General features: G+C 44.4%; 1 protein-coding gene across 2 annotated transcripts in view; it reads left to right on the top strand.

Annotated features, from left to right (window-relative positions):
• ak8 (adenylate kinase 8) overlaps positions 1 to 26090 on the top strand; it is a 135448-nt gene that overhangs the window by 16848 nt on the left and 92510 nt on the right. For both annotated transcript variants that reach the window (XM_078549986.1, XM_078549987.1), the window contains exon 5: positions 1754 to 1822. In XM_078549986.1, the coding sequence (XP_078406112.1) occupies positions 1754 to 1822 (69 nt within the window). The remainder of the gene's footprint in view (positions 1 to 1753; positions 1823 to 26090) is intronic.

The following is a 26090-nucleotide window of genomic DNA, read 5'->3' on the forward strand; positions in this document are numbered from 1 at the left end:
AATTTAAATGTTACTAATTTATGATTGCTTCAAAGTTGATTACTTCAACAGGAACTTGCATTATATTGCATAGTAAAACATCCCAAGAGCCTTACTTCACAAAGGCATAAACAAAAAAATTACAAATGTTAATTTACAGGGCAATTGTACTGTTTGTGGGTGTATTCATGCATTGGCTTGATGGACATCCCTGCGGCTAAATATATACTTCAGATTTAACATTAACTATTTTGTGATTCAAGATACTTCAGTATGGTACAGTTCTAATTTGTTCAAATGAAAAACACATAACATTAACCGTATGGTACTGTACTTTTGTGAAGGTGGTCCTCAGTGTTGTCCTTTGCATGCATACTTTTCCATGTATTGGTCTGAATGACAATGGGCATTGTTATACAAGGAATAAGCTTTGCATTTTCTCCAGACCTTTTTAGCCCCTCAGTGATTATGTATTGATTTTTTGCACATCTCCATAAGTTGAAAGGATGCAGTGGTTAGTGTTGCTGATTGTACTAAAAGTGCCGTCAATTTCGCTGTATAGAAGACAAATGATCTGCTTTCAATAGGACTAATAAACTTTGTTCTTTCCTGTGGCTCAGTTGAAAACTAACATTTAAAAGAAAAAATTAGTATTTTACTTGTTCCCTGAAATTCTTAAAATTGTTAACCAACTTCTTTCCATGGTCAGTGTTGCATGTGGTGAAAATAAAGGTCAGCTTTCCAAGGCAATAATTTCAATTATTTTAAGATTATGAATACACTGTTAAAATTTCACTTTTTGCATGACTGAATACATTAACAATTTCTCTTTGTTTTAGTCATGAAGGAACTATTAGATTAACACCAACAATGCAGTCCAATTTAGAGTTGGGAAACAAAATTATTTCACATTTAAAATTGAGAAAAGATTTAAACAATTGGATAAAAGTTCTAACCCAAGCAGCAGTATATTTTTTTTATTTCATTAGATCAAGTAATTTCCATGAAATATTTAAATTTCATGGAAATATAGTTATAATTGAGAACAAATAATAGTGCTGGGGGTGTGGGGGAGGAACATTCAAGATAATGATCCAGGAACCAATCTGTGCATCAGTATAGTTTGCAATTAAAATTATTTCTGTTCTAAGCTTATCATTCAAATGTTATATTTTTAGCTAAAACGTTGTATAAATAGGATTCACACTGAAGGCCTGAGAATATAATTTTATATCCCACTTATAGGATTGACCATCACCCTGGTTAGTTTATTCATTCACTGCATATAAATTGTATCCTGCAGATATTCTTTGTGCATCCTGTGTTGTGAAAGTTACCATACATGGTTCCAGATGGTAGACATGAATCTTAACCACTTTCAACAATCTTCTTAATTTTTTTCCTCCAGATTTTCTAAAAACCCTAAAACAACTTTAAAAGATTGCTTGGTATAGCAGGGCGACACAAAATGAGTTTGTAACTTTCATAACCTCTGTCAGTGTGACACTTCAAAGGGATGAAGCAGACACTGGCTGCGGCAGCAAGCAGCATGATCCACCACAAGCAGGCAGTGATTCCATACTCCCACTGCGCTGGACCATGGGTCTCGAGCCAACTTCCCCATGGGATACAGTAACTGTCAAAAAAAAAGTGCCTGCCGATTCTCGTCACTTTTCTCCTTCAGCCTAATCATGTAGGGGCTTTGGAATTCCTTTTGAACTTCGCTCTGAATATTCACCCTCTCATCTCTTTGCAATTCTCTTTTGCTTTGCAGGAAATTCCCAATACACTGTGGGCAGAGCTGATCCGAGAACGGCTGTCAAAAACGGACTGCATCAAACGGGTAGGAATCGCTCCTGTAGGAATAGTCAAAGAGCAATTACACAGCGTGCACACATACTTGGAATTCAGCGGTGGAATGAGTGGGGGATTGGTTCAGGCAGTGGCTGATTGCTCTGTCGAACAGCAATGGGGGAGTTTGAAAGTTTATTAAGAGGATAAAGTGCAGGATGAGTGTGTGCATATGCTAATCTGATAGTTGAGCGTTGATCAAAGACTAAATACAGAATCCAACTGATTGCCTGGAGCAGTATTCAGGGCTGGGATGGGCTATGTCACCCAGAAACTAAACAAAATAGTTAAATGGAAACTGTACAGCTAGGTTCTGTTTGGTGAGTAAGCCAGTTGCAGCACAATTTTTTTTTTGCATGAATATTTGTTAGAATATACATTGCAACAATAAAATATGCAACAGAACACACATTCTAACAGTTATGAAAACAATTATATAACTGTAATTCAATTATTTTTTAACTAGTTTCTTAACTTCACCTTGCTATTTTACAGAAAGTTTAAAACATGACGGTAATTGAGTTGGCCAAAATGAATAGATACCTCTTACTTCAGCTTTATTTTATCAGTAAATTCAAGTTAACTACATAATGGCCATGAAACTTGTTGCCATTGTGCCCTTTGCAACCAGTAAAAAATGTAGTGGGTGGTATGGACATGCACATTCAGTGCCGGAAATGTGCTCTTGGTAAAAGCTCTTATAGGTGGAAGGGAGTGTTACAAGGACTCGAACAGAGACAACAAAACAGAATATGTTGATTCAAAAAGAAGTCCACATCTAGAAACTTAGGCGAGGATGGAAGGAATGAGGAAGGAGGTTACAGGCAGTGGTTCGTAATGACGAAGAGGAAGCACCAGATTCCCCACAAACATGCTGTGTGTTAGCAGGAGAGAGGTGGTGCCCATCTGGCTGCTCTCCAGCATGAAGGATTTCCCTGAAGCAATAAGAGGACCTGGCTCTTCACAGGAAAGGTATTATTTCTTGAGATAGACAGCCAGGTTAGTCATACAGGTCATGCAGCCTAGTCTCCACTCCACAGATTTAAGACCATGGAGGTGGCTTTCGTATTTGGGAAGGGGGATTGGGCTTGGGTCAAAATTGGGGGTTTGAGGGGGGTGTGAGGACACCAAATGGGATCTGATTGGGATCAGGTCATCAAAGGGTAAGGAAAAGGAAAGTAATTATTGAGCAGATTCATAGAGGTACTGACAGCAATAAGTGCTCTGGACTGAAGCCAAGGGAGCTGGGAATTGGAAAAGAGCCTGATTGAATGAGTTGAAGAGTTTTTTTAACAGGGCAGAAAGAGAGGATAGTGCGCTTATAGGGATGTGGGTTAAATCGATTATAGCTTTGGTGATTTTAATTTTGTAAATAGCAAGGCATCATGTGATAGCAAGGTCCAAATGCTATAATGGATTATAGATATGAGAGTTTATTTTGAAGGTGATGTTCAGGAAAGAAAGAGAACTGTAAGGAAATAGGACAAGATAACTACAGGAAGGATGCTTGCAGATATCTGCTGTGTAGGGGTGGTTGAATATTAAATCATGCTTGCTGTGTACTGTAAGCATAATTTGTCTGTGGTACCAATGCCACAAAAAGCTCAGGAGCTGTTATTAGGAGTTGCTATGGTTACAGCTGGCACTTGCTGTTGTTGAGTGGCAGCACATTTGCTTGAATTTTTTCCAACTTTGGTGACTTGTTAGGAAGTAGGTTTGGCATGTTCATATAGGTAAAATAAATTTAGTATCTCACACATGTAAGTATTACCCAAGTATTACAGCTATATGAGCCATACAGTTTCAATTGTATAAAGGTTTTTAGTTAGCTATATTAGTATTGCACTGAAAAGTTGCAAGTTTTATTTGCCCAGGAGAGAAAATGCTGTGATAAAAGCAAAATACTTCGGATGCTGGAAATCTGAAACAAAAACAAAATGCTGAAAAAACTCAGCAGGTCTAACAGCATCTGTGGAGAGAAAGACAGAGTTAACGTTTCGAGTCCGTGTAACTCTGTATGACTCTGGAGAAGGGCCGTACAGACTCAAAACGTTAAATCTGTCTTTCTTTCCACAGATGCTATTAGACCTGCTGAGTTTTTTCAGCATTTTCTGTTTTTGTTAGAGGAAATGCTGTGCCTCTCTAACATTTACTGTTTCTATTTTGGATTTTAAGCATCTGTGGTTTGTGTTAAGCTTTTTTAATTCACCTTGATTAGGTTTCTTAAAGTTAATTGTACCGTGGGTTGAACATAGCATGGAGATGTCGTTGTGCCTTTTTCATGGATTTTCAGAACATAAGAACATGAGAAATAGGAGCGGGAGTAGACCATACAGATCCTTGAACCTGCTCCGTCATTCAATATGATCATGGCTGATCTTCAGCCTCAACTCCATTTTCTCACCTGCACCCCTTATCCCTTGAGTGCCCAAATATATGTCTGTCTCAGCCTTTGATATAATCAATGATGAAGCATCCAAACCTCTCTGTGCTAGAGAATTCCAAAGGCTCACAAGCCTTTGAGTGAAGAAATTTCTCCTTATCTCAGTTCTAACTAATCGGAGCCTTATCCTGAGACTGAGCACGCATGTTCTAGATTCCCCAGCCAGGGTAAGAATAAACTTCTCAGTATGTACCCTCTCAATCTCTTTCAGAATCTTGTTTCAATGAGACCACCTCTAAAATCCAGAGAGTATAGGCCCTATTTACTCAGCCAAAGAAAAACTCAGTTTTTCTAGAAATCATTTGTTCTGCTCCCAAAAAGGGCAAATGTAAAGAAAATATTTCACTCTAACACATTGATGCAAATTGTTGCGGTTTGTTTGTTTGGTTAAAGTTTGAGTTGAAATATAATTAATACGGTAAAAACCATATTTAGATAAATTGTTTGACTATCATTTTCTGAACAGTTGTTATCTATTTAGTTTAAATGGATTCCCGATATACTAACGAGATATATATATATATATATATATTAACACTGAAACTATTGTACTTTTAAAAAATGTATTCATGGGATGTGGGCATCGCTGGCTAGGCCAGCAATTATTGCTCATCCCCAATTGCCCTTGTTCAGAGGGCATTTAAGAGTCAACCACATTGCTGTGGATCTGGAGTCACATGTAGGCCAGACCAAGTAAGGACAGCAGATTTCCTTCCCTAAAGGACATTAGTGAACCAGATGGGTTTTTACGACAATTGGCAATGGTTTTCTGGTCATCATCAGACTTTTAATTCTAGATTTTTATTGAATTCAAATTTCACCATCTGCTGTGGTGGGATTTGAACCTGGGTCACCAGCGCATTACCCTTGATCTCCAGAATACTAGTTCAGTGACCAAACCACTGTGCTACTGCCTCCCCAAACCCTCAGTAAGAATGTAAATGCATGCACTATCATTGTATACGCTGCCACTTTTTAAAGGAACCGCACTCCAAATACCTCGAAGCATTGCAAGTGGTTGTATTGCAAGTGGTTTTACTGCGAATGGTTGTATTGCTTTTTGTTGGTATCTATTGCTAGATCTAAGAATTTAAATTATTTAATCATTATATTACTTGTGCAGATCTGTTCAATACAGATGTCTTAAATTAACTATTAGGATTTAAACATCAACACATGGGCCTGAATCTTCTGGTTGGCGTGCAGGGGCGGGCCCCGCTCGCTGACGCGTAAAATGATGCACGGTGATGTCAGGCATGCGTCCTGACGCCACTGCGCGTCATTCCGATCTTCAGTTCGGCGAGTGCGCACCGGAGTCAGCTGCGCACCCGCTGGACTGTCAAAGGCCTATTAAGGCCATTAATAATCTAATTAAGCTGGTTGTCTGGGCTGCCTGTCCAACCTTAAGGTTGGCAGGCAGGCGAAGAGCCCAGGTGGCTGTCACATTTATCATGAAACCTCATCCATAGGTGGGATGAGGTTTCATGAACGATTTATAAATTGAATAAAAATTTTTATTAAAATTCACATGAGGAGACATGTCTGAATATTTATTTTTCTTTATTTCAATTCATAATAATCAAACTAATCTCCCTGAGGCAGCTCTGTGCCTCAGGGAGATTTCTGCACTCTTTCGCACACATGCATGAATGAGCACAGGCCCCGACTCTCCCTCCTCCCCCCACCCGCACAGCACTCAGCACTTCCGGGTGCGCGTCACACTGGGCAGGCCTCAATTGGCCCACCCATGTAAAATGGCGATACACAGCTGATCATGGGCAGCTATCAGCTGCGCGCCCGCCCGGGCCCGCTCCCACTAAGCGGCCTCGACGGGGAGAAAATTCTCCCTATGATTTCTTTTCGATCCTATTTGATTACTTGTTTCTCTTTCCTGAATTAGAGGGTTGAATTTTACAGGGTGCCATGTTCCCCGCCCCCTAACTAAAAAGTTGGCCAGGAGCTCGCCCATGAAAAAGCCGGCTGCCCTGCAGCCATTTTATGCTCGGCAGGGTGTTAATTGGCTCAGGGTGAGACTTCTGCTCCGATCTGGGCAGGAAGTCTCGCCTTAGGGAGCTGCTGGCCAATCCGATTGGCTGGCAGCACTCTAGTCCCAGTAGCTTCAGGTGATGGCCACTGCTGGGATTACAGCTAAAACCCAAACAGGAGGTTAAGCAAGCTGGACTGAAGGTAAGTCTAATGTATTGGTGGGGCCTGACTGGCAGGCCCCAGCAAGGGGGTTGAGGGAGGTAGGGGACTGAGTATGAGAGACCAAGGCAAAGGGTTAAAGGGTAGGAGTGGGTGTGACCTTGGGAGAGGGAGATGCCTCCAATGGGCACAGGGGACCCCCCCCCCCCCCCCACTTCTTGTCCCCCCAAAGGATGGACCCCCCCTTCTTGCCTGACACCAGCTCACCCAGTAAAAACTGTTGGGCTACCTGCTTGGCTGGGCCTCGCCTTGCCACAGGTAAAATAGCAGCAGGGTCAGGATGAGGCACCTAAGTGGCATTAATTAGGTTCAATAGGTCTAAGGGCGAGCGGGCTGCCCAGTGCCCCCCGTAAAATGGGAGGCAGGTCAGGGGCAGGTGGGTAGGTGGCATGCAGGCCACATGCTGTATTTTACAAGCCTCACTACCTTCAAAAACACCAGCGGGGGGCCATAAAGCCTAGCCCAGAGTTTACTTTTCCTGTTACCTTTAATGTTCTTGTGCTTCTACATTTCAGTGCTATGTTGCAGTTATGTTTGGTTCTTCTTTGATGTCCTCAGCTGGTGTGTTTTAATTAGTAAGCAATCTATTTTGTAATTCCTTAATGTCTCCTTTTACTGTGCTCAACTATTTCTCTCAATCCATTGATGCAATGGGAAAACAAAAATTGAACAGAAATCATTTGTATCCTCTGTCTAATGCTGGATTTTTCAATATTGACTACCTGATTTGCTCCTTTCCCCACTTCCCCACCCACCGTGCTTTTATTTAGCCCGTCCCATATCTCTATACCTGTTTTGCACTGTGAAAGATACAAGAAGAGTTTGACTGATGAAGTGTGGTATCTCAGAATCTATCTGCTTATTGTTTTGAACTTTTCCAGCCTCCTAAGCCATGGTGTTCAATCGTTCCTCTAGTCCAAAGACTAACTGTTGACAGTACGTTTTTTCCCTCGTTTGTACAAGTTGTTAGAAAGGCATAGAAACGTAGAAACTAGGAGCAGGCCATTCGGCCCTGTGAGCCTGCTCTGCCATTCATTATGATCATGGCTGATCATCCAACTCAATAGCCTGCTCCCGTTTTCTCCCCATATCCTTTGATCCCTTTCGCCCCAAGAGCTATATCTAACTCCTTCTTGAAAATAGAAACTATTGTTCTGGATTGTTTTATGATGCTTGCTTGCAAGTGCCTATACATTTTTTTAAAAGCAGCCTCATTTTGCTATTTAAACTATTGCAATAAGGCAAAGGTTAAGATAAAAGCAAAATACTGCCGATGCTGGAAATCTGAAATAAAACCAGAAAATGCTGGAAAAACTCTCCAGGTCTTGCAGCATCTGTGGAGAGAGAAACAGAGTTAACGTTTTGAGTGCATATGACTACTTTTATACTGTATATTGTATTCTTATTTTATACTGTATCCTTTTATACTGGATTTTATACTGTAAAATCTATCATATTTCTACTTCTCTTTAGCTCTGAAGAAGAGTCACATGGAGTCGAAACATTAACTGTTTCTCACTCCACAGATGCTGCCAGACCTGTTGAGTTTTTTCAGCATTTTCTGTTTTATATAAGTCAAATGTTAATATTTACAAATAACTGAATTGAGTGGGATAACTGAATTGAATGCGATAATTGAGTTGAGTAAGTAGAACCAGAAAAATATTCCAGATTCTACAATCAGAAAGAAAGAACTTCCATGTATCTGGCATCTCTCATGTCCTGGTGATATCTCAAAGTGCTTCATAGCTAGTGCATAACTTTGAAGTGTAGTCACTATTGTTACATAGGCTAAAGAGATAGCTAACTTGCACACAGCAATGTTCAGCAAACATCAATGAGATAAATAACTTGTTTAGATCAAATTAGTTGAGTGATGAATACTGGTTAAAACACTGGAAGAGCTTTCTGCTCTTCAGATAGTGCTAAAGAATTGTATGTCTGCCCAGCTCAGGTGGGCGGGGCCATGATTTAACATAATAACGACAACTTGAAGTTATTAGCACCTTTGAAATAGTAAAACAAGATGTTCACAGGAGCACTAACAAAGAACATTTGACATAATGAGATATTAGGACAGATTGATCACAGTGGGAGGTTTTAAGGAGCATCTTAAAGGAGGATACAAAGGTGGAGGGGATCAGGGAGAGAATTCCAGAAGTTAGGGCCAAGGAAACTGAAGACATGGCCACCAGTGGTAGGCGAAGAAAATTGGAGGTACGTGAGGCCAGAATTGTAGGGGATGTTATCCGAAAGGGCACCACTGCAACAATGCCACACGGCTTCAGTATTCTTCTGATGTATCAGTCTAGATTCTGTTCAAGTCCTGGAATAGAACTTAAACCCGTGACTTTCTGCCTCAGATGAGTACTATCATGAGCCAAGCTAACAGTTATGAGAAATCATAAAATTCAAATAAATGTACTTCACTCTGCTTTGACCCATCAGACACTTGTAGTAGGTGCGATTGGATTTAAAAAAGCTACAAACTGCACAGATACAGGGGGCAGAATTTTTGTGGTGAGATGGGGCCAGGAACGGGGGTGAGCTTGCCTGGAAATTCCACCTGCCAGCTAGTCTGCTGAATCCACAGCATGGTCAAGATTTTCAGCCATTTCCGAGGAGGCTGAGTTGGGTCTGGAATGGCCATGTACCAGCCAGGGGCAGGTAGATTTTGTAAGATTTTGGGTTTGGGTGCCACAGACACCTAAGATAGGCAGTTGAGCATTCGTAAATAATTTTAAGGTAGTTTATTAAGTTTGTTAAGAAATAACAGTTTAGATATGATGCATTAGCTAGATAGACAGGAAAGTATATAGCCTTTGATAATTGAGACTGTTCAATGATCCCAGAGGATGTACGGACGGTTGGCATAGAGTGTGTTGATTTCAGTAGCTTGTGATAGCAGCATTTTATTCTCTAATAGAAGTGTGAACTCTCCCCTTGGTCTTCCTCCAACTTCCCTTGTCCATCTTCCATCTGAAGGAGACAGCTGCCTAATGTGAACTGCCACCTGACCAGGCCCTGCCCCCTCTCTCCCAGCATTTGTTAATACATCCTTTTTCTGGGGGCTGGAACTTTACCAGTGTCAATCACCTTTTAAAACCCTTCTGACTAATGGATACAGGACAAGTACTCAAGATGTCAGGGTGGTCACCTCTGTTCGTCACCCTGCTTGAGGTCAGCTTTTTAGTATACTTCATGCTGAGGATCATTTCCTGGCCTTTTCTAAACATTTGCATAGATAAGGGGGTACACAAGATGCCATCCTACCAACTTAGGAATGTCAACTTGGAAGCCTGAATTAAGTGATCCTGACATTTCCAGGGACTGTTTAGAATTGTTACCTGTTTAGAAATTGCCTTTCCGGAGAGAGAAAATTAATGCTGTATTAGTTAATTTCATAAAAGTTCTATATTTTGCAGAAAATATTAGTTTATTAAGGGCCCCAATTTCTTAAGCCTGTTAAGGGGCTTATTAAGGCCTCTCTACCACTGGAAGTTTCCAGTGAACAGGTGGGCCCCATGTAGTGGTTGAAGCACAAGGAAAGGTGTCCTCCCAACAGCAGACAGGGAAGGGGGGCTCAGTGCTCTGGCTTGCTTTTAAAATCTCCTTTGCTGCCGAGAATGATAAATGGGCACAGGGCCACAGTCCACCTTGTGGAAAGGCTCCCCCTCCATAAAGCCGGTCTGACAGCTGTGGCACTTTTACTTCTATAAATTTTAAAAGTGCTGAAAGGGCATTTCCCTCTTTCTCTTACCTGCAGCGGCAGGCTTTTGCCCTTTCACTGCTGGAGAGCCTCCTATTGGCCTTCCAGAGTTGGGAGCCCGCTGGCTATTCTTAATTGTACAGCAAGCACACCCTGTGGCCATTAATTGGCCATTTCTTCAAAAGTCATGTCAGGAGACTATTCCCAACACGGTGCAGGGTTGGGACCAGCATTTGATCCCAACCCCAAATGGAAAATCAAGCCCAAAGTAACCTGAGTGGCAGAGTAGGCTCAAAGGGCTGTATGGCCTGCTTGTGCGCCTATTTCTTATGTTCTAATGAGTTCTGATTTTATTCTTTTGAAGATGGGGAGCTCCTGAAATTTTTATTTCGCCCCCACTACCCCCATCATGAAACTGAGCTTAAGAACATAAGAACTTAAAAAATAGTAGGAATATGCAATATGACCCCTTGAACCCACTGAACCATTCTGTAAGATTATGGCTAATCTTCTACCTCAATTCTATTTTCCCGGCCTGTTCCCTTAGCTTTAGATATTCTTTATTGGCTGCAGTGAATTTTGTTTTTTTTAGTAAAAATAATGTGGAACAATAGCTCAGATATAACAGTAATCTGTTTTCTGCAATGCTTAAGGGAGAGTTTTATATTGGAAAGTTACCACAACCATTTGATAACATTTTCCTAAACATAAACAGTTTCAAATTTTTTTTATGCACAGTTCATAACTTGTAGATTATCAAATTGGCTTGGGACCATTATTCTTCTGTACAGCCACAGCCCAATTCAGGACAGATTGTTACAGATAATAACATCTTAAGACCAATGAACACTTTTTTTGCATTCAGTATTCATAATTCCAATTCAATCACCAATCCGCAGTAACTAGCAGTACCTAAGAATACATTAATATTTTAGTTCAAGGTTTAAGGTTTACATGCACAAGCAATTCCATGTGTGGTAGAAAAAATTGAGATACTGTTGGTTCAGCAGTAACAAGTGAGAAAATGTGATTGATGACCAGTTGAAAATTGATAAAATATATTGTCAAGCGGTAAATAATTGCTGGGAAATTGGTATAAAGCTGAAAACTGCTGTGAAGTGGGCAGCGCCCCTGCTATGCAGATCTAAAGATCAATTGGATTTTGGTCCTCATTTTCAGATGCCAATTGGAGTCCCAACACAGTTCAATGAAAGCAAAATACTGCAGATGTTGGAAATCTGAAATAAAAACAAAAAGTGCTGGAAATACTCAGTTGATCAGGCAGCTCTGTGGACAGAGAAACAAAGTTAATGGCCAGAATTTTCCGGCTGACGTGCGGATGACGTAGCCCCCAAGTCAGTGCGTAAAATGACGCGCGCTGACATCAGTGCGCGCCATTGCGATATTTCGGTGGGCGGGCGCAATCAGTTCGCCCGCCATTAATTGAAGGGCTCGTTAAGCCCCTTAACTTGCCAATTGTGTACGATTTTGAGGGGCCCGTACGTACTTCGGGTTGGCGCATGGGCCCAACGGGAAGGCGTGTAGGAGATTATTTAAGAAAAGTTTTGCAATGTCGGGATATGTGGACTCAGAGGGGTTGTTCATGTTTTTGACAAAGTTATAATTGATGAAAGTGTTTAAAAGTTGCCTGTGTGATTGTTAGCAGTTCTCATCGATTTCCAAGAGCTTCTTGTGTACTTTGAAACCAGTCTGCAGACAGTAATCTTTCTCGGGCCTGCAGCTTTCTGGAGGCCTCCATTTAGCCTGGGGATATGGGTTCTGACCTCTCCATTGGAGGCATGGGTTCTGACCTCTCCACTGGAGGCAGCTCCCCTGAGGAGGAAGGGAGGGATAGAATAAGGAGAAGGCCAGGACTGGACAATCAGCCTCCAGGGGAGCCACCTTTGGGAGGCCAGGCGCAGGCACAAGGGGCGCAGGGCCAAGAGGTTGTCCAAGGCGCAAGGGGCCGCAGAAGATGCCACTATCCTGCTGCCAGGGTATACAGGTGGCGAAGCAGCTACCTCAATATGACTGAGGTGCAGTGCTGAAGAAGGCTCCAACTCTCAAGGGAGACAGTCAACTATATCTGTCAGATGATTGGCCCTGAGATCTCCCCTAACTGTGTGGGTGGACACCCCATGCCAGCAACTCTGAAGGTCACAGTTGCCCTCCACTTCTGTGCATCTGGCTCCTTCCAGGGCTCGGTGGGTGATCTTTGCGGTGTCTCCCAATCAGCTGTCCACACGTGTCAAGCAGGTTACAGATGCTCTGTTCAGACGGGTATCTACCTTCATCCACTTCCGCTGCGACCAGGCAAGTCAGGCACAGCAAGCCAGAGTCTTCGTGGCCATTGTTGGCTTCCCCCGTGTCCAGGGTGCTATAGACTGTACACATGTGGCCATCAAGGCACCAGCAGGTGAACCTGGTGCCTTCGTCAACAGGAAGGATTTCCACTCCATGAACGTGCAGATAGTTTGTGATCACAGGATGCAGATTTACAAGTCTGTGCAAGGTACCCAGGCAGCTCCCACGATGCCTACATCCTCAGACACTCCCAGGTGCCGGGGCTCTTCAGTGCTCTGGCTCGGCTGGATGGTTGCCTGATGGGTGACAAGGGCTATCCCCTGCGAAGGTGGCTCATGACGCCACTACGCCGTCCAAGAACAGAAGCTGAACATCGGTACAATAGGAGCCAGGGCACCAAAAGGGCTGTGGTGGAGAGAGCCATCTGTCTTCTCAAGATGCGCTTCCATTGCCTGGACTACTCGGGGGGCGCACTCCAGTAGCCCCCAGACTGCGTCTCTCTGATAGTGGTAGTCTGCTGCGCCCTGCACAATCTTGCGCTGGAAAGGAGGGATGGAGTTGATGATGAAGACCTTGAAGCCCTGGATGAGGCTGCACATGATGAATCCAGCAGTGTCTCAGAGGATGAGGAAGCACAGGGCGATGATGAGGGGCAGAATGATAACCCGCATTTACACCAAGGAGGCCGGGACACCCGCGCCAATTTAATCCAAAGAACCTTCAGCTAGCTCCACACACATGGATCAGCAGGAACAGCATTGCCTGGCACTTCCACACGAGGCACTTAGGTGCCACATCTTCCACCTGTTCAGCTGCAAATAAGGGCTTAGTACAGAAACATCAATGTCCACTCAAACACTCATGATAAATATGTGAAAAAGAAAAATGCACCACAAACAAAAGACCCTCAGCCATGGTTACAAAGGTGGACTTTATTTTGTCCAAATCAAAAACACACACCGCTTGTTAGCGATCACAAAAACATGGGTCCCTATTCTAAGGCCAACACAAAATCACCAGTGACATACCGGTGGAGTGCCTAAGGTGCCTTATGCTTACATTTTTGGGTGCTACGTCTATGTGCCGCCCCATCGCTCAGAGTGGCTTGAGAGACAGCCTGCTGACTTTGGTGTCCTATTGGGCTCGATGACCTTGGTGGGCATCCTCTGGCCCGTGGAGCCTGTGATGGCCCCGCCTGGGAGGGAGTGGCCAGTTCCAGAACTGGCACCTTCCCAGTTGTCGCTGCCTCAACGGAAGAAACGTTGACTGGCAGAGGGGCAGAGGAGTTGCTGCCCTCATCTGGAGCACCATGAGAGGAGCTTGCGGCGATGGCAGGCAGCTGCTGCGCCGACGTGAGGTCCAAATCTACCTCCCTGCTCACCGCAGATGCATGGGCACTGAGTGCAGATGCATGGGCACTGAGTGCCAGCGCTCGGTGTCCACAATGGAAAACACCACCTGTGGCCAGAACCGCTGTGAGGGCTTGCAGGTCAGAGCGTAACCCAATCATATTTTGATCCATTTGGTGGAAGCCCCTCTCTGAGAGTCGCCAATCTCTCATTGAAGGAATCCTGAAGCTCTGGCTCAGGGCGGATTCTTCGCGTGCACTCTGCCTAGACTCCTTCGTCGCAGAGAGCAACTGAACCATTCCCTCATGCAACCCTGCCAGATGCAACCACACTTCCTGCTGCCTTTCCTGCAGCTGCTGCAATGGGGACAACTCCAGAGGCACGTCATCAATGCTGGACTCAACATGTGCCTCGTCCCCTGCAGCCCTCCGGCTGCTGGAGCCATCGGCACTCTCTGCCCTTACCATCTCCTCCAGCGATCGTGATGTGCCCTCTCCACTGTGACCCGGGATACTAGCCAACGGTAAAGTCCCCACCGAGGCGAGTGTGTCTGCGCTGGTGCCTGGCTGGCTGAAATGATGTGCCGCAAGTGGCACTTGTTGACCCTCAAAGTGTGGAGGGGGGTGCCGTGGGGTCGAGGTGCGGATTGCTCTGGTGGTGATGCTGAAATTAACAACAAGGACAGTGCATCAGTTAGCATACATTCAGTTCAACCTTTCATCCCTTCCCCCACCCCCAGCCTCATAAGTCACTCACCCTTCAAGACCCTAAGGAGAAGAACATTGGTGAGGTGAAGAAGAGTCAAGACTAGCCCCAAACATTAAACGCACATGCAGACAGGCTGGTCAGATGGCTTCAGGAATGCCACGTGGCATGTTATGAACCATAGGAGTGGGGAGAGTGCAGAGGTACCTGACCTGGATGCATTGTGGCCTGGATAGTTGTGGGGCTAAGGAAACACTGCAAACAATAGCGACATTTGCCGTCGACCACAGGAGATTGAGAGGTCACATTATTGGCCTTCATTTCGTAAGGAGGGGCATAGACCGGGTGGGCAGAAGGCAACATTTCCCCTTGGTGCAGGGATGAGTAACGTGGTGGCATTCATCTAAGTTGAGTGCCATGATGTTCACAGCTGAGGTGCTGAGGACCTTTTGGACAAAGTAATGTGGGGTGCATTGGCTGAAAGGGTGCTGGGGGTCCCAAACCCCCTCAGATGAAATAAGTCTTTGGCTGTGCAGCAGCGATCCAATGGCATGTTAGACCATGGTGATAGTGGTCACAAATGGGATAAGGTGACTTTGGAAGGTGGTGGAGATGCGATTCCTCAAGGGGACGAGGGTCCTTTCTGTATGACCCACACGTCAGAGTGTCTCAGTCTGTGAATGAGCAATGTTTCAGCATTAACGATTGCAGCAAACATCAGTGGTTTGGATGGTGTGCAGACAGAGTGGATGGGACTGTGGACCTCAAATACCTGCCCGCCGGACCCCAGCCTCACCGCCACCGGCCGCCCTGGCCTCTTGACTGCTGCCCAGCTCCATGGCCTGCTCTTCAAAAAGCGTGAGGCGCTGCAGGAGGGCTCGCCCACTTCCAGTCCTCTGGCACTCCCAGGCATTGTGAGTTTTTGCCTGCAAAACAGAGAAGAGGATTTATTGGGGCTGCTTGCTCATGTAGTCTGCACGCGCACACCGCACCCCAACCACAGTGGCCCATCTGAGGCCTCCAGCGGCTCCTGTCCACACTACTGGTGATCAGTCCCCAGAAGATAGCACGGCTGGTCCCAGCCCCCTCCCCCAACGGCCACCTTGGACACATTCGGCATCCATCACTTTGAATATCACACGGCTCTTAGCGCCCATGGCAAGGAGGCGCAACTAGGTGCGGCGCCAATGCCAGCAGATGGCACTTGCCCACAGCACCTTGAGGCACCCCTTGCACCATCTCATTACCATCAATATAACATGTGTTGCAGTTCTGAGTATGTGTCTAGCGGCCTCCCCTGCAGGTTGACCCCAGACTACTCAACTGCCACAAAGACCAACATATGCTGCGGGGAGAACCCTTCTTCTCCTCAACCACTAAGGCTGGTGTAAGCATGGTCAGTACCCATTTGCCCACCCAGCATGCGATAGATGCCCTATGCAGTAATGACAGCAAGTCATGGTGGGGGGTGGGGTCAAAGGCTAAGGCTGCCTTCTGGGTCAAATAGCCAAGGCAGACATGGTACTCACCCTTCCAGAGTGCAGCAAATCATTGAATCGTTTCCTGCACTGTGTGCCAGTGCACCACACATCATCATGTGTGCTTACAGCGTCACCCACCTCCTCCCACGCCTGGCTGGTGACATGGGGGGCCCTTCTCCTCCCATCCTCCGGATACAGAAGGTGCCGATGGATGCCCACCTCTTGCAGGAGGACAGCAAGGCATGCATTGGAAAATCGGGGGGGCGCAGTGGCCCCCTGCTGGCCTCTCCTGCAGCCTGCCTCCCTCCTCCTGCTCATGCTGCTGTCCACTCGGACCTCCCTCCCTCTCTCCATGAGTGGCCATGGTGCACTGCCTCAAGCAGGCTGCCTGACCACTCTTTATACAGACTGCAGTTCCCCATTGGAACCGGCAGTCTGAGGCTGCCCCGTGACTATTTTCCCGTTTTCCACGGGAGTTGCTTACCCGCAGGGCGGGCCTTAATTGGCCCACCCGCGGAAAATAGTGGCGCGGCCCGTTTCTTCAGCGGCAAACGGCCGCCCACCCGCTGCCGAGTCGGTTGGGCCCGCCCTACTGACGAACGTAAAATTCTGCCCAATGTTTCAGGTCAATGACCTTACCTCAGAACTGGAAAAAAAGTGATGTGACAGGTTTTAAGAAGTACAGAGGCAGGGAAAGGGTCAGGGGAGGAAAACAAAAGGGAAGGTCTATGTTAGGATAGAAGGCAGGAGAGCTTGCTAGTTGGCACCCTGGAAAATTTGGCTGGTTCCAGTGCACAGCTGACCTGCAGGTAAGTCATTAGGGAGAGGGAGATAGGCCCAGGACAGCGGAGGCCTGCAGTGTTGCTGTGAAGCCAGGAGGAGTACTCTGCCGTTTCTGGATCCACAGTAAGGTAAGTTTAAACTGTTCTTTGGCAGCCTCCAGCATCCCCTTTAAGTAGCGCTGGCTAGGCCACTGTGGAACCAGAAAAACTGAGCAGACAGCCTACATTGCAATAAGTAAAATTTTAATTCAACTACTTATAGAAAGATCCCAATTACTGTTGAGACTTCAATATTTATCAAATGAAATTATCCCCAAAAGCATTGCAAACTATGTGAAACAATTGTCAAACAAGAATCTGTAGGAGATTGCCTTACAACACTTCATTTGAAAATGGTGTAAAATAACTGCATATTTCTGTGTTATGGAAGCAAAACAGAAGCTTATTTAAATGAATTCCTGATTTCAAAGGAATTATGTGGTTTTGCTTTTCCCCAGGCACACCTGCAGCAGACGTGTTATTAAGCTATGTCAACATTTTGTTGCCTTTATAAGCTATTTATTTTGTCCCGTAAGGTTTTGAAACCTTATCAGGCTTTCTTTCCGCCTGCTTTGTAGTGCTGCAAAGCATGATTTTTCTAACTTCAGCCTCAAGATATTAAACAGATTGTATTCAATCATTAAGGAAACCCTTCCTTCATATAGCCCATCTCTGCCTCAGCCCATCTGCTGCTAAAATCCTCATCCATCCTTTTGTTACCTCCAAACTCTACAATTCCAATGCTGTCCTGGCGTGCCTCCCACCTTCCACCCTCTGTGAATTTGGACTTGTCCAAGACCCAATTGCCTGTATCCTAACCTGGACCAAGTCCACCCTTGACCTACATTGCCTCCAGGTCAAGCAACATTTCAAATTTAAAATTCTATCCTTTTGTGTTCAATTCCCTCCATGGCCCTGCCTCTCCCTATCTCTGTAACAAGTTCTAGCCCTGGGAACCACTCTGTCTCCCTTCAGTTCCGGCCTTTTGTGCACTCCTGATTTCCTTCATTCCACCACCACTGCTGTGCCTTCAACTACTTATGGCACAAGCATTGGAATTCTCTCCCTAAACCTTTCCCTTCTCCTTTAAGAAGCTTCATAAAACCTCTCTTTGACCAAGCTTTTGGTCAATTGTCCTTTTGTGGCTTGGTGTCAAATTTTATCTGAAAATGTTTCTGTGAAGCACCTTTGGAAGTTTTGCTGTGCTATACTTTGTTTTTACTATGCTTCTATAAATGCAATTTGTTTTTGTTGTTAAAAACCTTCATCATCTGCATTGGCCATTTACCAGAGTTTCCATTGCTAAGTTTTACTCAAAGAAAAATGAGAATGACAAAATGTTCTGTTTTCTGAATATTTACTACATTCTTTGTTTAGAAAAGATTTCTGCACATGAGCATTGTAGATTAAAAGGTATAAATGTGTATTTGAAGTTGGAGAAGAAATGTCAAATACCGTGAAGGTTAAAAATAAATAGAATGCACCTAGTACTTGCTGTTAACGGCAAGAAGTGATTTTTTAAAAATAACTTGCAGTGGTAAGTGGGTATATGTTGTTACTAAGCTAATGCAGCTAAAGCTTCACATATAAATTACTTAATGCATTGGAAAAAAGTAACCCCAAGTACTCAGAAAATACTTGCAACGTGTAATTATGTCCACAATTACATCCAAGAAAATGCCTATAATAAGATACTTTTTCATATACCTTTGATTATTTTAATCTAATCTTTCATGGCAAGTTAGTACCTGTTTCTTACTCTGTCTGGCCTTTATGCACATGCTGTTGACAGCATGGACAATAACCCATTCCCAGACAACCACAAGTGTCCCCTTGTAACTGACTTAACTCTGTCTTCTGATCTTTCTTTTCCTAGAATTCTATTTATTTTTAACCTTCATGGTATTTGACATTTCTTCTCCATCTTCAAATACACATTTATACCTTTTAATCTACAATGCTCATGTGCAGAAATCTTTTCTAAACAAAGAATGTAGTAAATGTTCAGAAAACAGAACATTTTTTCATTCTCGTTTTTCTTTGAGTAAAACTTAGCAATGGAAACTCTGGTAAATAGCCAATGCAGATGATGAAGGTTTTTAACAACACTTTGATTTGTCCCGGCTGGTGCAATTCAGGTTGGAAACTGAGCAGAGTGGGAATTGGAACAATAATCATCTCACTCTGTGGCATGAGGATTAGGGCTCTAATGCATTGTAACTCTGTTTTGAATGAATTAAATTATTGCTATTATGGGTTGATCTATTTTTTCCTAGTTGTTCAATTTTATACTGCTTGACTATGTTCTTCCGACATTATATATCACTCTGTGGTGTCCACATATATGTGACCAACCTAATTTTTGGTTTTGTTTTTGCTCTTGAGCATATTCCAAATAAATGTGTAGTTTTTACCACCAGTATTATAGAGCTGGCTACAGGCACTGACCATGTGTAAATGGCTTGTAATTATAATTCCTTTTTAATGGAGTCCGTCTGGTTGGCTTTTTGTGCCTTAGTATGCAATTAACCCCTGATAACTAAATTTATGTTTGTGCAGTCAGGTGTGAAATCTAGTTAGGATGAATTTTTGTACATTGTTGCCTAATGCCTAGGTCAAGTCTCTGTGTTTTATGCTCGACCATTTGACTCCCAGGGTAGCTCTTTTCCCTGTGACATCTGCTCAGTTGTCTGTCCCTCCTCAGTTCCTTTGCACATGCAGATGTTCTGTCCGTAGATCAGTGCCGTGCTTAAGGAGCTCAGAGTACACAGGCTTTTGATGTCTGATAAAAAGAACCAACTCGCTGGAGGTAAGGAGAGGATGATCTGAATGTCAATTAACCTTGGCTAAACAAGCTAGAGATCCTCTGTGGTAGATTGTTCAGTTTATTATCAAGTACAGTTGACAACCATTGCACAACTATAAACCTCAAATTTTTGCACAAAGATTTTTCTTTTACTTTAACTGTAATGCATGGTAGTGATATCTGATGACAATGAAAAATATATATATTCAACTTACTGGCTTTGATGAAGTGACTGTAAAATGACTGACAACAGAGGCATTTGCTTCCAAATATTGGGTGTGATTTTATCCCTGGCTGCCTTTCAGGAATGGAGTGGGTTGTTAAAATTGCTGGAGATCCCATTTGTCAGCCACCATTTTAACTGTAGTCTTTTTTTTTGCAGTCGGTCGAAGTGCCTACCTGCAGTTAGAGCTCATGCATAATTGCAAATCAGGTCCTATGATGCAAGTAAGACCCCAATGCCATTTTAACACAAAATCACAGGAGTCCTGCCCAGCGCCCAACCCAGCAATAAAGCCTAGTGGACTTGGTTTCTTTGATCCACTGAAGTAATATTTAAAAGGGCACTCACATGTGTAGTATAAGGGTATCTGGCGTAGCAAGGGTTAATGTGGGACTGGGAAACAGTACCACCCACAGTGTGATGTAAAGAGACACATGACCTGAAACTAGAGAGAGTTGTGGATTGAACAGACACCTCTGTAGAAGCAAGCATTAGAGTTAGCACATAGTTTGGGCTAAACCCTGTATATATGTACATAGTTATGTGTTATCAATAAACAGTTAATATTCAGCCATACAAGACTCAAAACCTCTTTGTGAAACCAACTAAACATATAGTATACAACATGGTGGCAGCTAATGGAAAAACTCAAAACCTCAGAGAAGCTGGAGTAGAAATTCAAAAGCTGAAAAATTCAAGGAGCAGCATTCTGACAGCAATGAAAGCAGCTGAAGTGAAGACATAGCGGGAGATCCCCTGAAAGAAGCTCCATTGCAGAATTGGAAGCAGAAAGGTAGAGAAAAAACTCTACCGTGCAGCTGAGAACTCCACAAGACCTTGCGGAGGTCCATTATGAATGCCCACAGAGTGCAGAATCAAACGACCTAGCAGGGATGAACAAAAAATTCAATTCTAAGCCAGGACTAGCTTGAAAAGCTTCAGTGCTGTAAAAATGTCAGAGCAGTCTGCTTCCGAAATCACCATGGCCAGCCGGGTTCAGAATCAGCGCCATACCGCGTGGCAGATGAGATCGTTGTGTAAAAGGAAACGCAAAGCAGAAGGTTTAAAAGTCTCAGCCAAAGCCAGGAATTGGTTGTAAAATGCTTGAAAATCCTTGGATATCGCAGGGAAGGCCAGAATAGTTGATTGTCTTTAGTTTTGTGCAGTAATTTACTCAAAGAGGCCAGGGCCACCATCGCCCTGGGCCACCATCACCCTGGAAGCCCGCCAAAACAGTAGAAGTATGGGAAAATTCTGTGAAAAATGAATACAGCATTTAAAGCTGTACTTCCCTGATCTTTAAAGCAACCATGGAAAACAAATCAATATTACCAGACCAATTTGGACTGATCCAAGGGCCAGACCAAACACATACTTGGGGAAAAAAACAAAAAACTGCAGATGCTGGAAATCCGAAACAAAAACAAAAACACCTGGAAAAACTCAGCAGGTCTGACAGCATCTGCGGAAAGGGATACAGTTAACTTTTTGAGTCCGTATGACTCTTCACCAGAACTAAGGAAAAATAGAGAAGAGCTGGGTTAAGTTGGGGGGGGGGGGGTGACAGGTAGAGCTGGATAGAGGGCCAGTGATAGGTGGAGATTGCTAAAAGATATCATAGACAAAAGGACAAAGAGGTGTTGATGGTGGTGATATTAGCTAAGAAATGTGCTAATGGTGACATTAAGGGTAGAAAGCAGGATGAGCAAGGGTCAGATAGCCCTAGTGGGGGTGGGGTGGGGGGAAGGGATCAAAATAGGCTAAAAGGTAGAAATAAAACAATGGATGGAAATATATTTTAAAATAATGGAAATAGGTGGGAAAAGAAAAATATATATAAATTATTGGAAAAAGGGGGATCGGAAAGGGGGTGGGGATGGAGGACAGATTTCATGATTTAAAGCTGTTGAACTCAATATTCAGCCTGGAAGGCTGTAAAGTACCTAGTCGGAAGATGAGGTGCTGTTCCTCCAGTTTGCGTGATGATGCCACCACCAAACACATCTTCCCTTCACCCCCACCCCCCCAACCCGGCGGCATTCCGCAGGGATTGTTCCCTCCGGGACACCCTGGTCCACTCCTCCATCACCTCCTACACCTCAACCCCCTCCCACGGCACCTTCCCATGCAACCGCACAAGGTGCAACACCTGCCACTTTACTTCCCCCCTCCTCACCGTCCAAGGGCCCAAACACTCCTTTCAAGTGAAGTAGCATTTCGCTTGCACTTCCCTCAATTTAGTCTACTGCTTTCGCTGCTCCCAATGCGGTTTCCTCTACATTGGAGAGACCAAACACAGACTGGGTGACCGCTTTGCAGAACACCTTTGGTCTGTCTGCAAGCATGACCCAGACCTCCCTGTCGCTTGCCATTTCAACACATCACCCTGCTCTCATGCCCACATGTCCGTCCTTGGCCTGCTGCAATGTTCCAGTGAAGCTCAACGCAAACTGGAGGAACAGCACCTCATCTTCCGACTAGGTACCTTACAGCCTTCCGGACTTAATATTGAGTTCAACAACTTTAGATCATGAACTCGCTCCTCCATCCCCACCCTCTTTCCGATCCCCCTTTTTTCCAATAATTTATATATATTTTTAATATATATTTTTCTTTTCCCACTTATTTCCATTATTTTTAAATGTATTTCCATCCATTGTTTTATCTCTACCTTTTAGCCTATTTCGATCCCCCCCCACCCCACCCCCACTAGGGCTATCTGTCCCTTGCTCGTCCTGCTTTCTACACTTAATGTCCCCATTAGCACATTTCTTAGCTAATATCACCACCGTCAACACCTCTTTGTTCTTTTGTCTATGACATCTTTTGGCACCTAACACTGGCTCTCTATCCAGCTCTACCTGTAACCCCCCCCCCCCCCCACCCCCTCCAAACCAGCTTATATTTCACCTCTTTTCTATTTTTCCTTAGTTCTGATGAAGAGTCATTCGGACTCGAAACGTTAACTGTATCCCTTTCCACAGATGCTGTCAGATCTGCTGAGTTTTTCCAGGTATTTTTATTTTAGTCCTTGTGTATTAATATATATATAACAGAATCAATTGTAAAACAGGAATAGCAGGAATTGATTGTAATACAACTGGATGAGATGTTGTCAAAGGAAACCAGGGAGGAAATGGCGGATGCTCTGAGGATCATTTTCCAATTCCCACTAGATACTGGCAAGGTACCAGAGGATTGGAGGTCTGCAAACGTTGTACAATTATTTTAAAAGGGTGCAAAAGATAGGCCAAATAATTATATGCCAGTCAGTCTGACTTTGGTGGTGGGCAAATTATTAAAATCAATTCTGAAAGACAGGATAAACTGTCAGATGGAAAGGAATGGATTAATCAGGGATAGTCAGCATGGTTTCATTAGGGGAAGATCGTGTCATACTAATTTTAATAGAATTTTTTGAGGAAGTAACAAGGAGGATTGATGAGGGTAGTGCAGTAGATGTTGTCTACATGGATTTCAGTAAGGCATTTGACAGGGTTCTGCATGGCAGACTAGTCAGAAAAGTAAAAGCATATGGGATACATGGGAATGTGGACCCTAAATTGGCTCAGTAACAGGAAACCAAGGGTAATGGTTGATGGATGTTCTTGCGAATGGATAACGGTTTCCAGTGGCCTTCCATAGGGCTCAGTGTTGGATCCTTTGCTGTTAGTTGTATATACTAATGATTTGGACTTGAATGTTGGTGGCATGATTAGGAAATTTGCAAATGACACAAAAATTGGCAGTGTAGTTGATAATGGAAAGGATAGTTGTTGTCTCCAGAATGATATCAATGTTTTGGTTGAGTGGGTGGAAAAGTGGCACCTGGATCTGCACCTAAAGTGCTGTAACCTGCAAGGCTGCGGACCGGGTGCTGGAAGGTGGGATTAGAATGGGCAGTTAGTATTTTATATTTTATTTTTTGGCCGGCACAGACATGATGAGCTGAATTTTTAAAAAACTCATTCATGAGAAAAGGGCTTTGCTGGCTGGGCCAGAATTTATTGCCCATCTCTAGTTGCCCTTGAGAAGGTAGTGGTGAGCTACCTTCCATGTGGTGTAGGTACACCCACAGCGCTGTTAGGAAGGGAGTTCCAGGATTTTGTCCCAGCAACAGTGAAGGAACGGCGATATATTTTCAAGTCAGGATGGTGAATGACTTGGAGGGGAACTTCCAGGTGGTAGCGTTCCCTCTATCTGCTGCCCTTTTAGATGGTAGTGGTTGTGGATTTGGAAGATGCTGCAGTGCATTTTGTAGATGGTACACACTGCTGCTACTGTGCGTCGGTGATGGAGGGAGTGAATGTTTGTGGATGTGGTGCCAATCAAGCAGGCTGCTTTGCCCTGGACGGTGTCAAGCTTCTTGAGTGTTGTTGGAGCTGCACTCATCCAGGCAAGTGGGGAGTATTCCATCACACTCCTGACTTATGCCTTGTTGATGGTGGATAGGCTATGGCAGTCAGGAGGTGAGCTACTCATCACAGGATTCCTAGCCTCTGACCTGCTCTTGTAGCTGCAGTATTTATATGGCTAGTCCAGTTCAATTTCTGGTCCATGGTAACCCCCAGGATGTTGGTAGGGGATTCAGCAATGGTAATGCCATTGAACGTCAAGGGGCGATGATTAGATTCTCTCTTGTTGGAGATAGTCATTGCCTGGCATTTGTGTGGCACAAATGTTACTTGCCACTTATCAGCTCAAGCCTGGATATTGTCCAGGTCTTGCTGCATTTGGACATGGACTGCTTCAGTATCTGAATATTGTACAATCATCAGCGAACATCCCTGCTTCTGACCTTATGATGGAAGGAAGGTCATTGATGAAGCAGCTTAAGATGGTTGGGCTGAGGACACTACCCTGAGGAACTCCTGCAGTGATGTCCTGGAGCTGAGATGATTGACCTCTAACAACCACAACCATCTTCCTTTGTGCTAGGTATGACTCCAGCCAGTGGAGAGTTTTTCCCAATTCCCATTGACTCCTATTTTGCTAGGGCTCCTTGATGCCGCACTCTGTCAAATGTGGCCTTAATGTCAAGGGCAGTCACTCTCACCTCACCTCGGGAGTTCAGTTCTTTTGTTCATGTTTGAACCAAAGCTGTTATGAGGTCAGGAGCTGAGTGGCCCTGGCAGAACCCAAACTGGGCGTCAGTGAGCAAGTTATTGCTAAGCTTGATAGCACTGTTGATGACCCCTTCCATTACTTTACTGATGATTGAGAGTAGACTGATGGGTTGGTAGGGTTGGATTTGTTCTGCTTTTTGTTAGCAGCACACACGGGCAATTTTCCACATAGCTGGGTAGATGCCAGTGTTGTAGCTATACTGGAATAGATTGGCTAGGGCACAGCAAGTTCTGGAGCACAAGTCTTCAGTACTATTGCTGGAATATTGTCAGGGCCCTTAGCCTTTGCACTCTCCAGTGCCTTCAGCCTTTGCACTCTCCAGTGCCTTCAGCAGTTTCTTGATATCATGTTCAGTGAATCGAATTGGCTGAAGACTGGCATCTGTGATGCTGGCGACCTCCGGAGGAGGCCGAGATGGATCATCCACTCGGCACTTCGGGCTGAAGATTGTTGCAAATGCTTCAGCTTTACCTTTTGCACTGATATGCCGGGCTCCCCCATCATTGAGGATGGGGATGTTTGTGGAGCCGCCTCCTCCAGTGAGTTGTTTAATTGTCCACCAATATTCACGACTGGATGTGGCAGGACTGCAGAGCTTGGCTCTGATCTGTTGGTTGTGTGATCTGCCTATCACCTTTCCTGTGTTTTAGCTTCACCAAGTTGACACCTCACTTTTAGGTATGCTTGGTGCTCTCTTGCACTCTTTTGAACCAGGGTTGATCCACTGGCTTGATGGTAATGGTAAAGTGGAGGATATGTTGGGCCATGCTCAGATTGTGTTTGAGTACAATTCTGCTGCTGCTGATGGCCCACACTGCCTCATGGATGCCCAGTTTTGAGTTGCTAGATCTGTTTGAAATCTATCCCATTTAGCAAGATGGTAGTGCCACAAAACATGATGGAGGGTATCCTCATTGTGAAGTTGGGACTTTTTTTCCACAAGGGCTGTGTGGTGGTCACTCCAGCTGATACTGTCTTGGGCAGATGCATCTGTGGCAGGCAGGTTGGTGAGGATGCGGTCAAATATGTTTTTCCTTCTTGTTGGTTCTCTCACCCCTGCTGCAGACCCAGTCTGGCAGCTATGCCC

Source organism: Cetorhinus maximus, chromosome 10 (genome assembly GCF_964194155.1).
Source record: "Cetorhinus maximus chromosome 10, sCetMax3.hap1.1, whole genome shotgun sequence".
Lineage (NCBI taxonomy): Eukaryota > Metazoa > Chordata > Chondrichthyes > Lamniformes > Cetorhinidae > Cetorhinus > Cetorhinus maximus.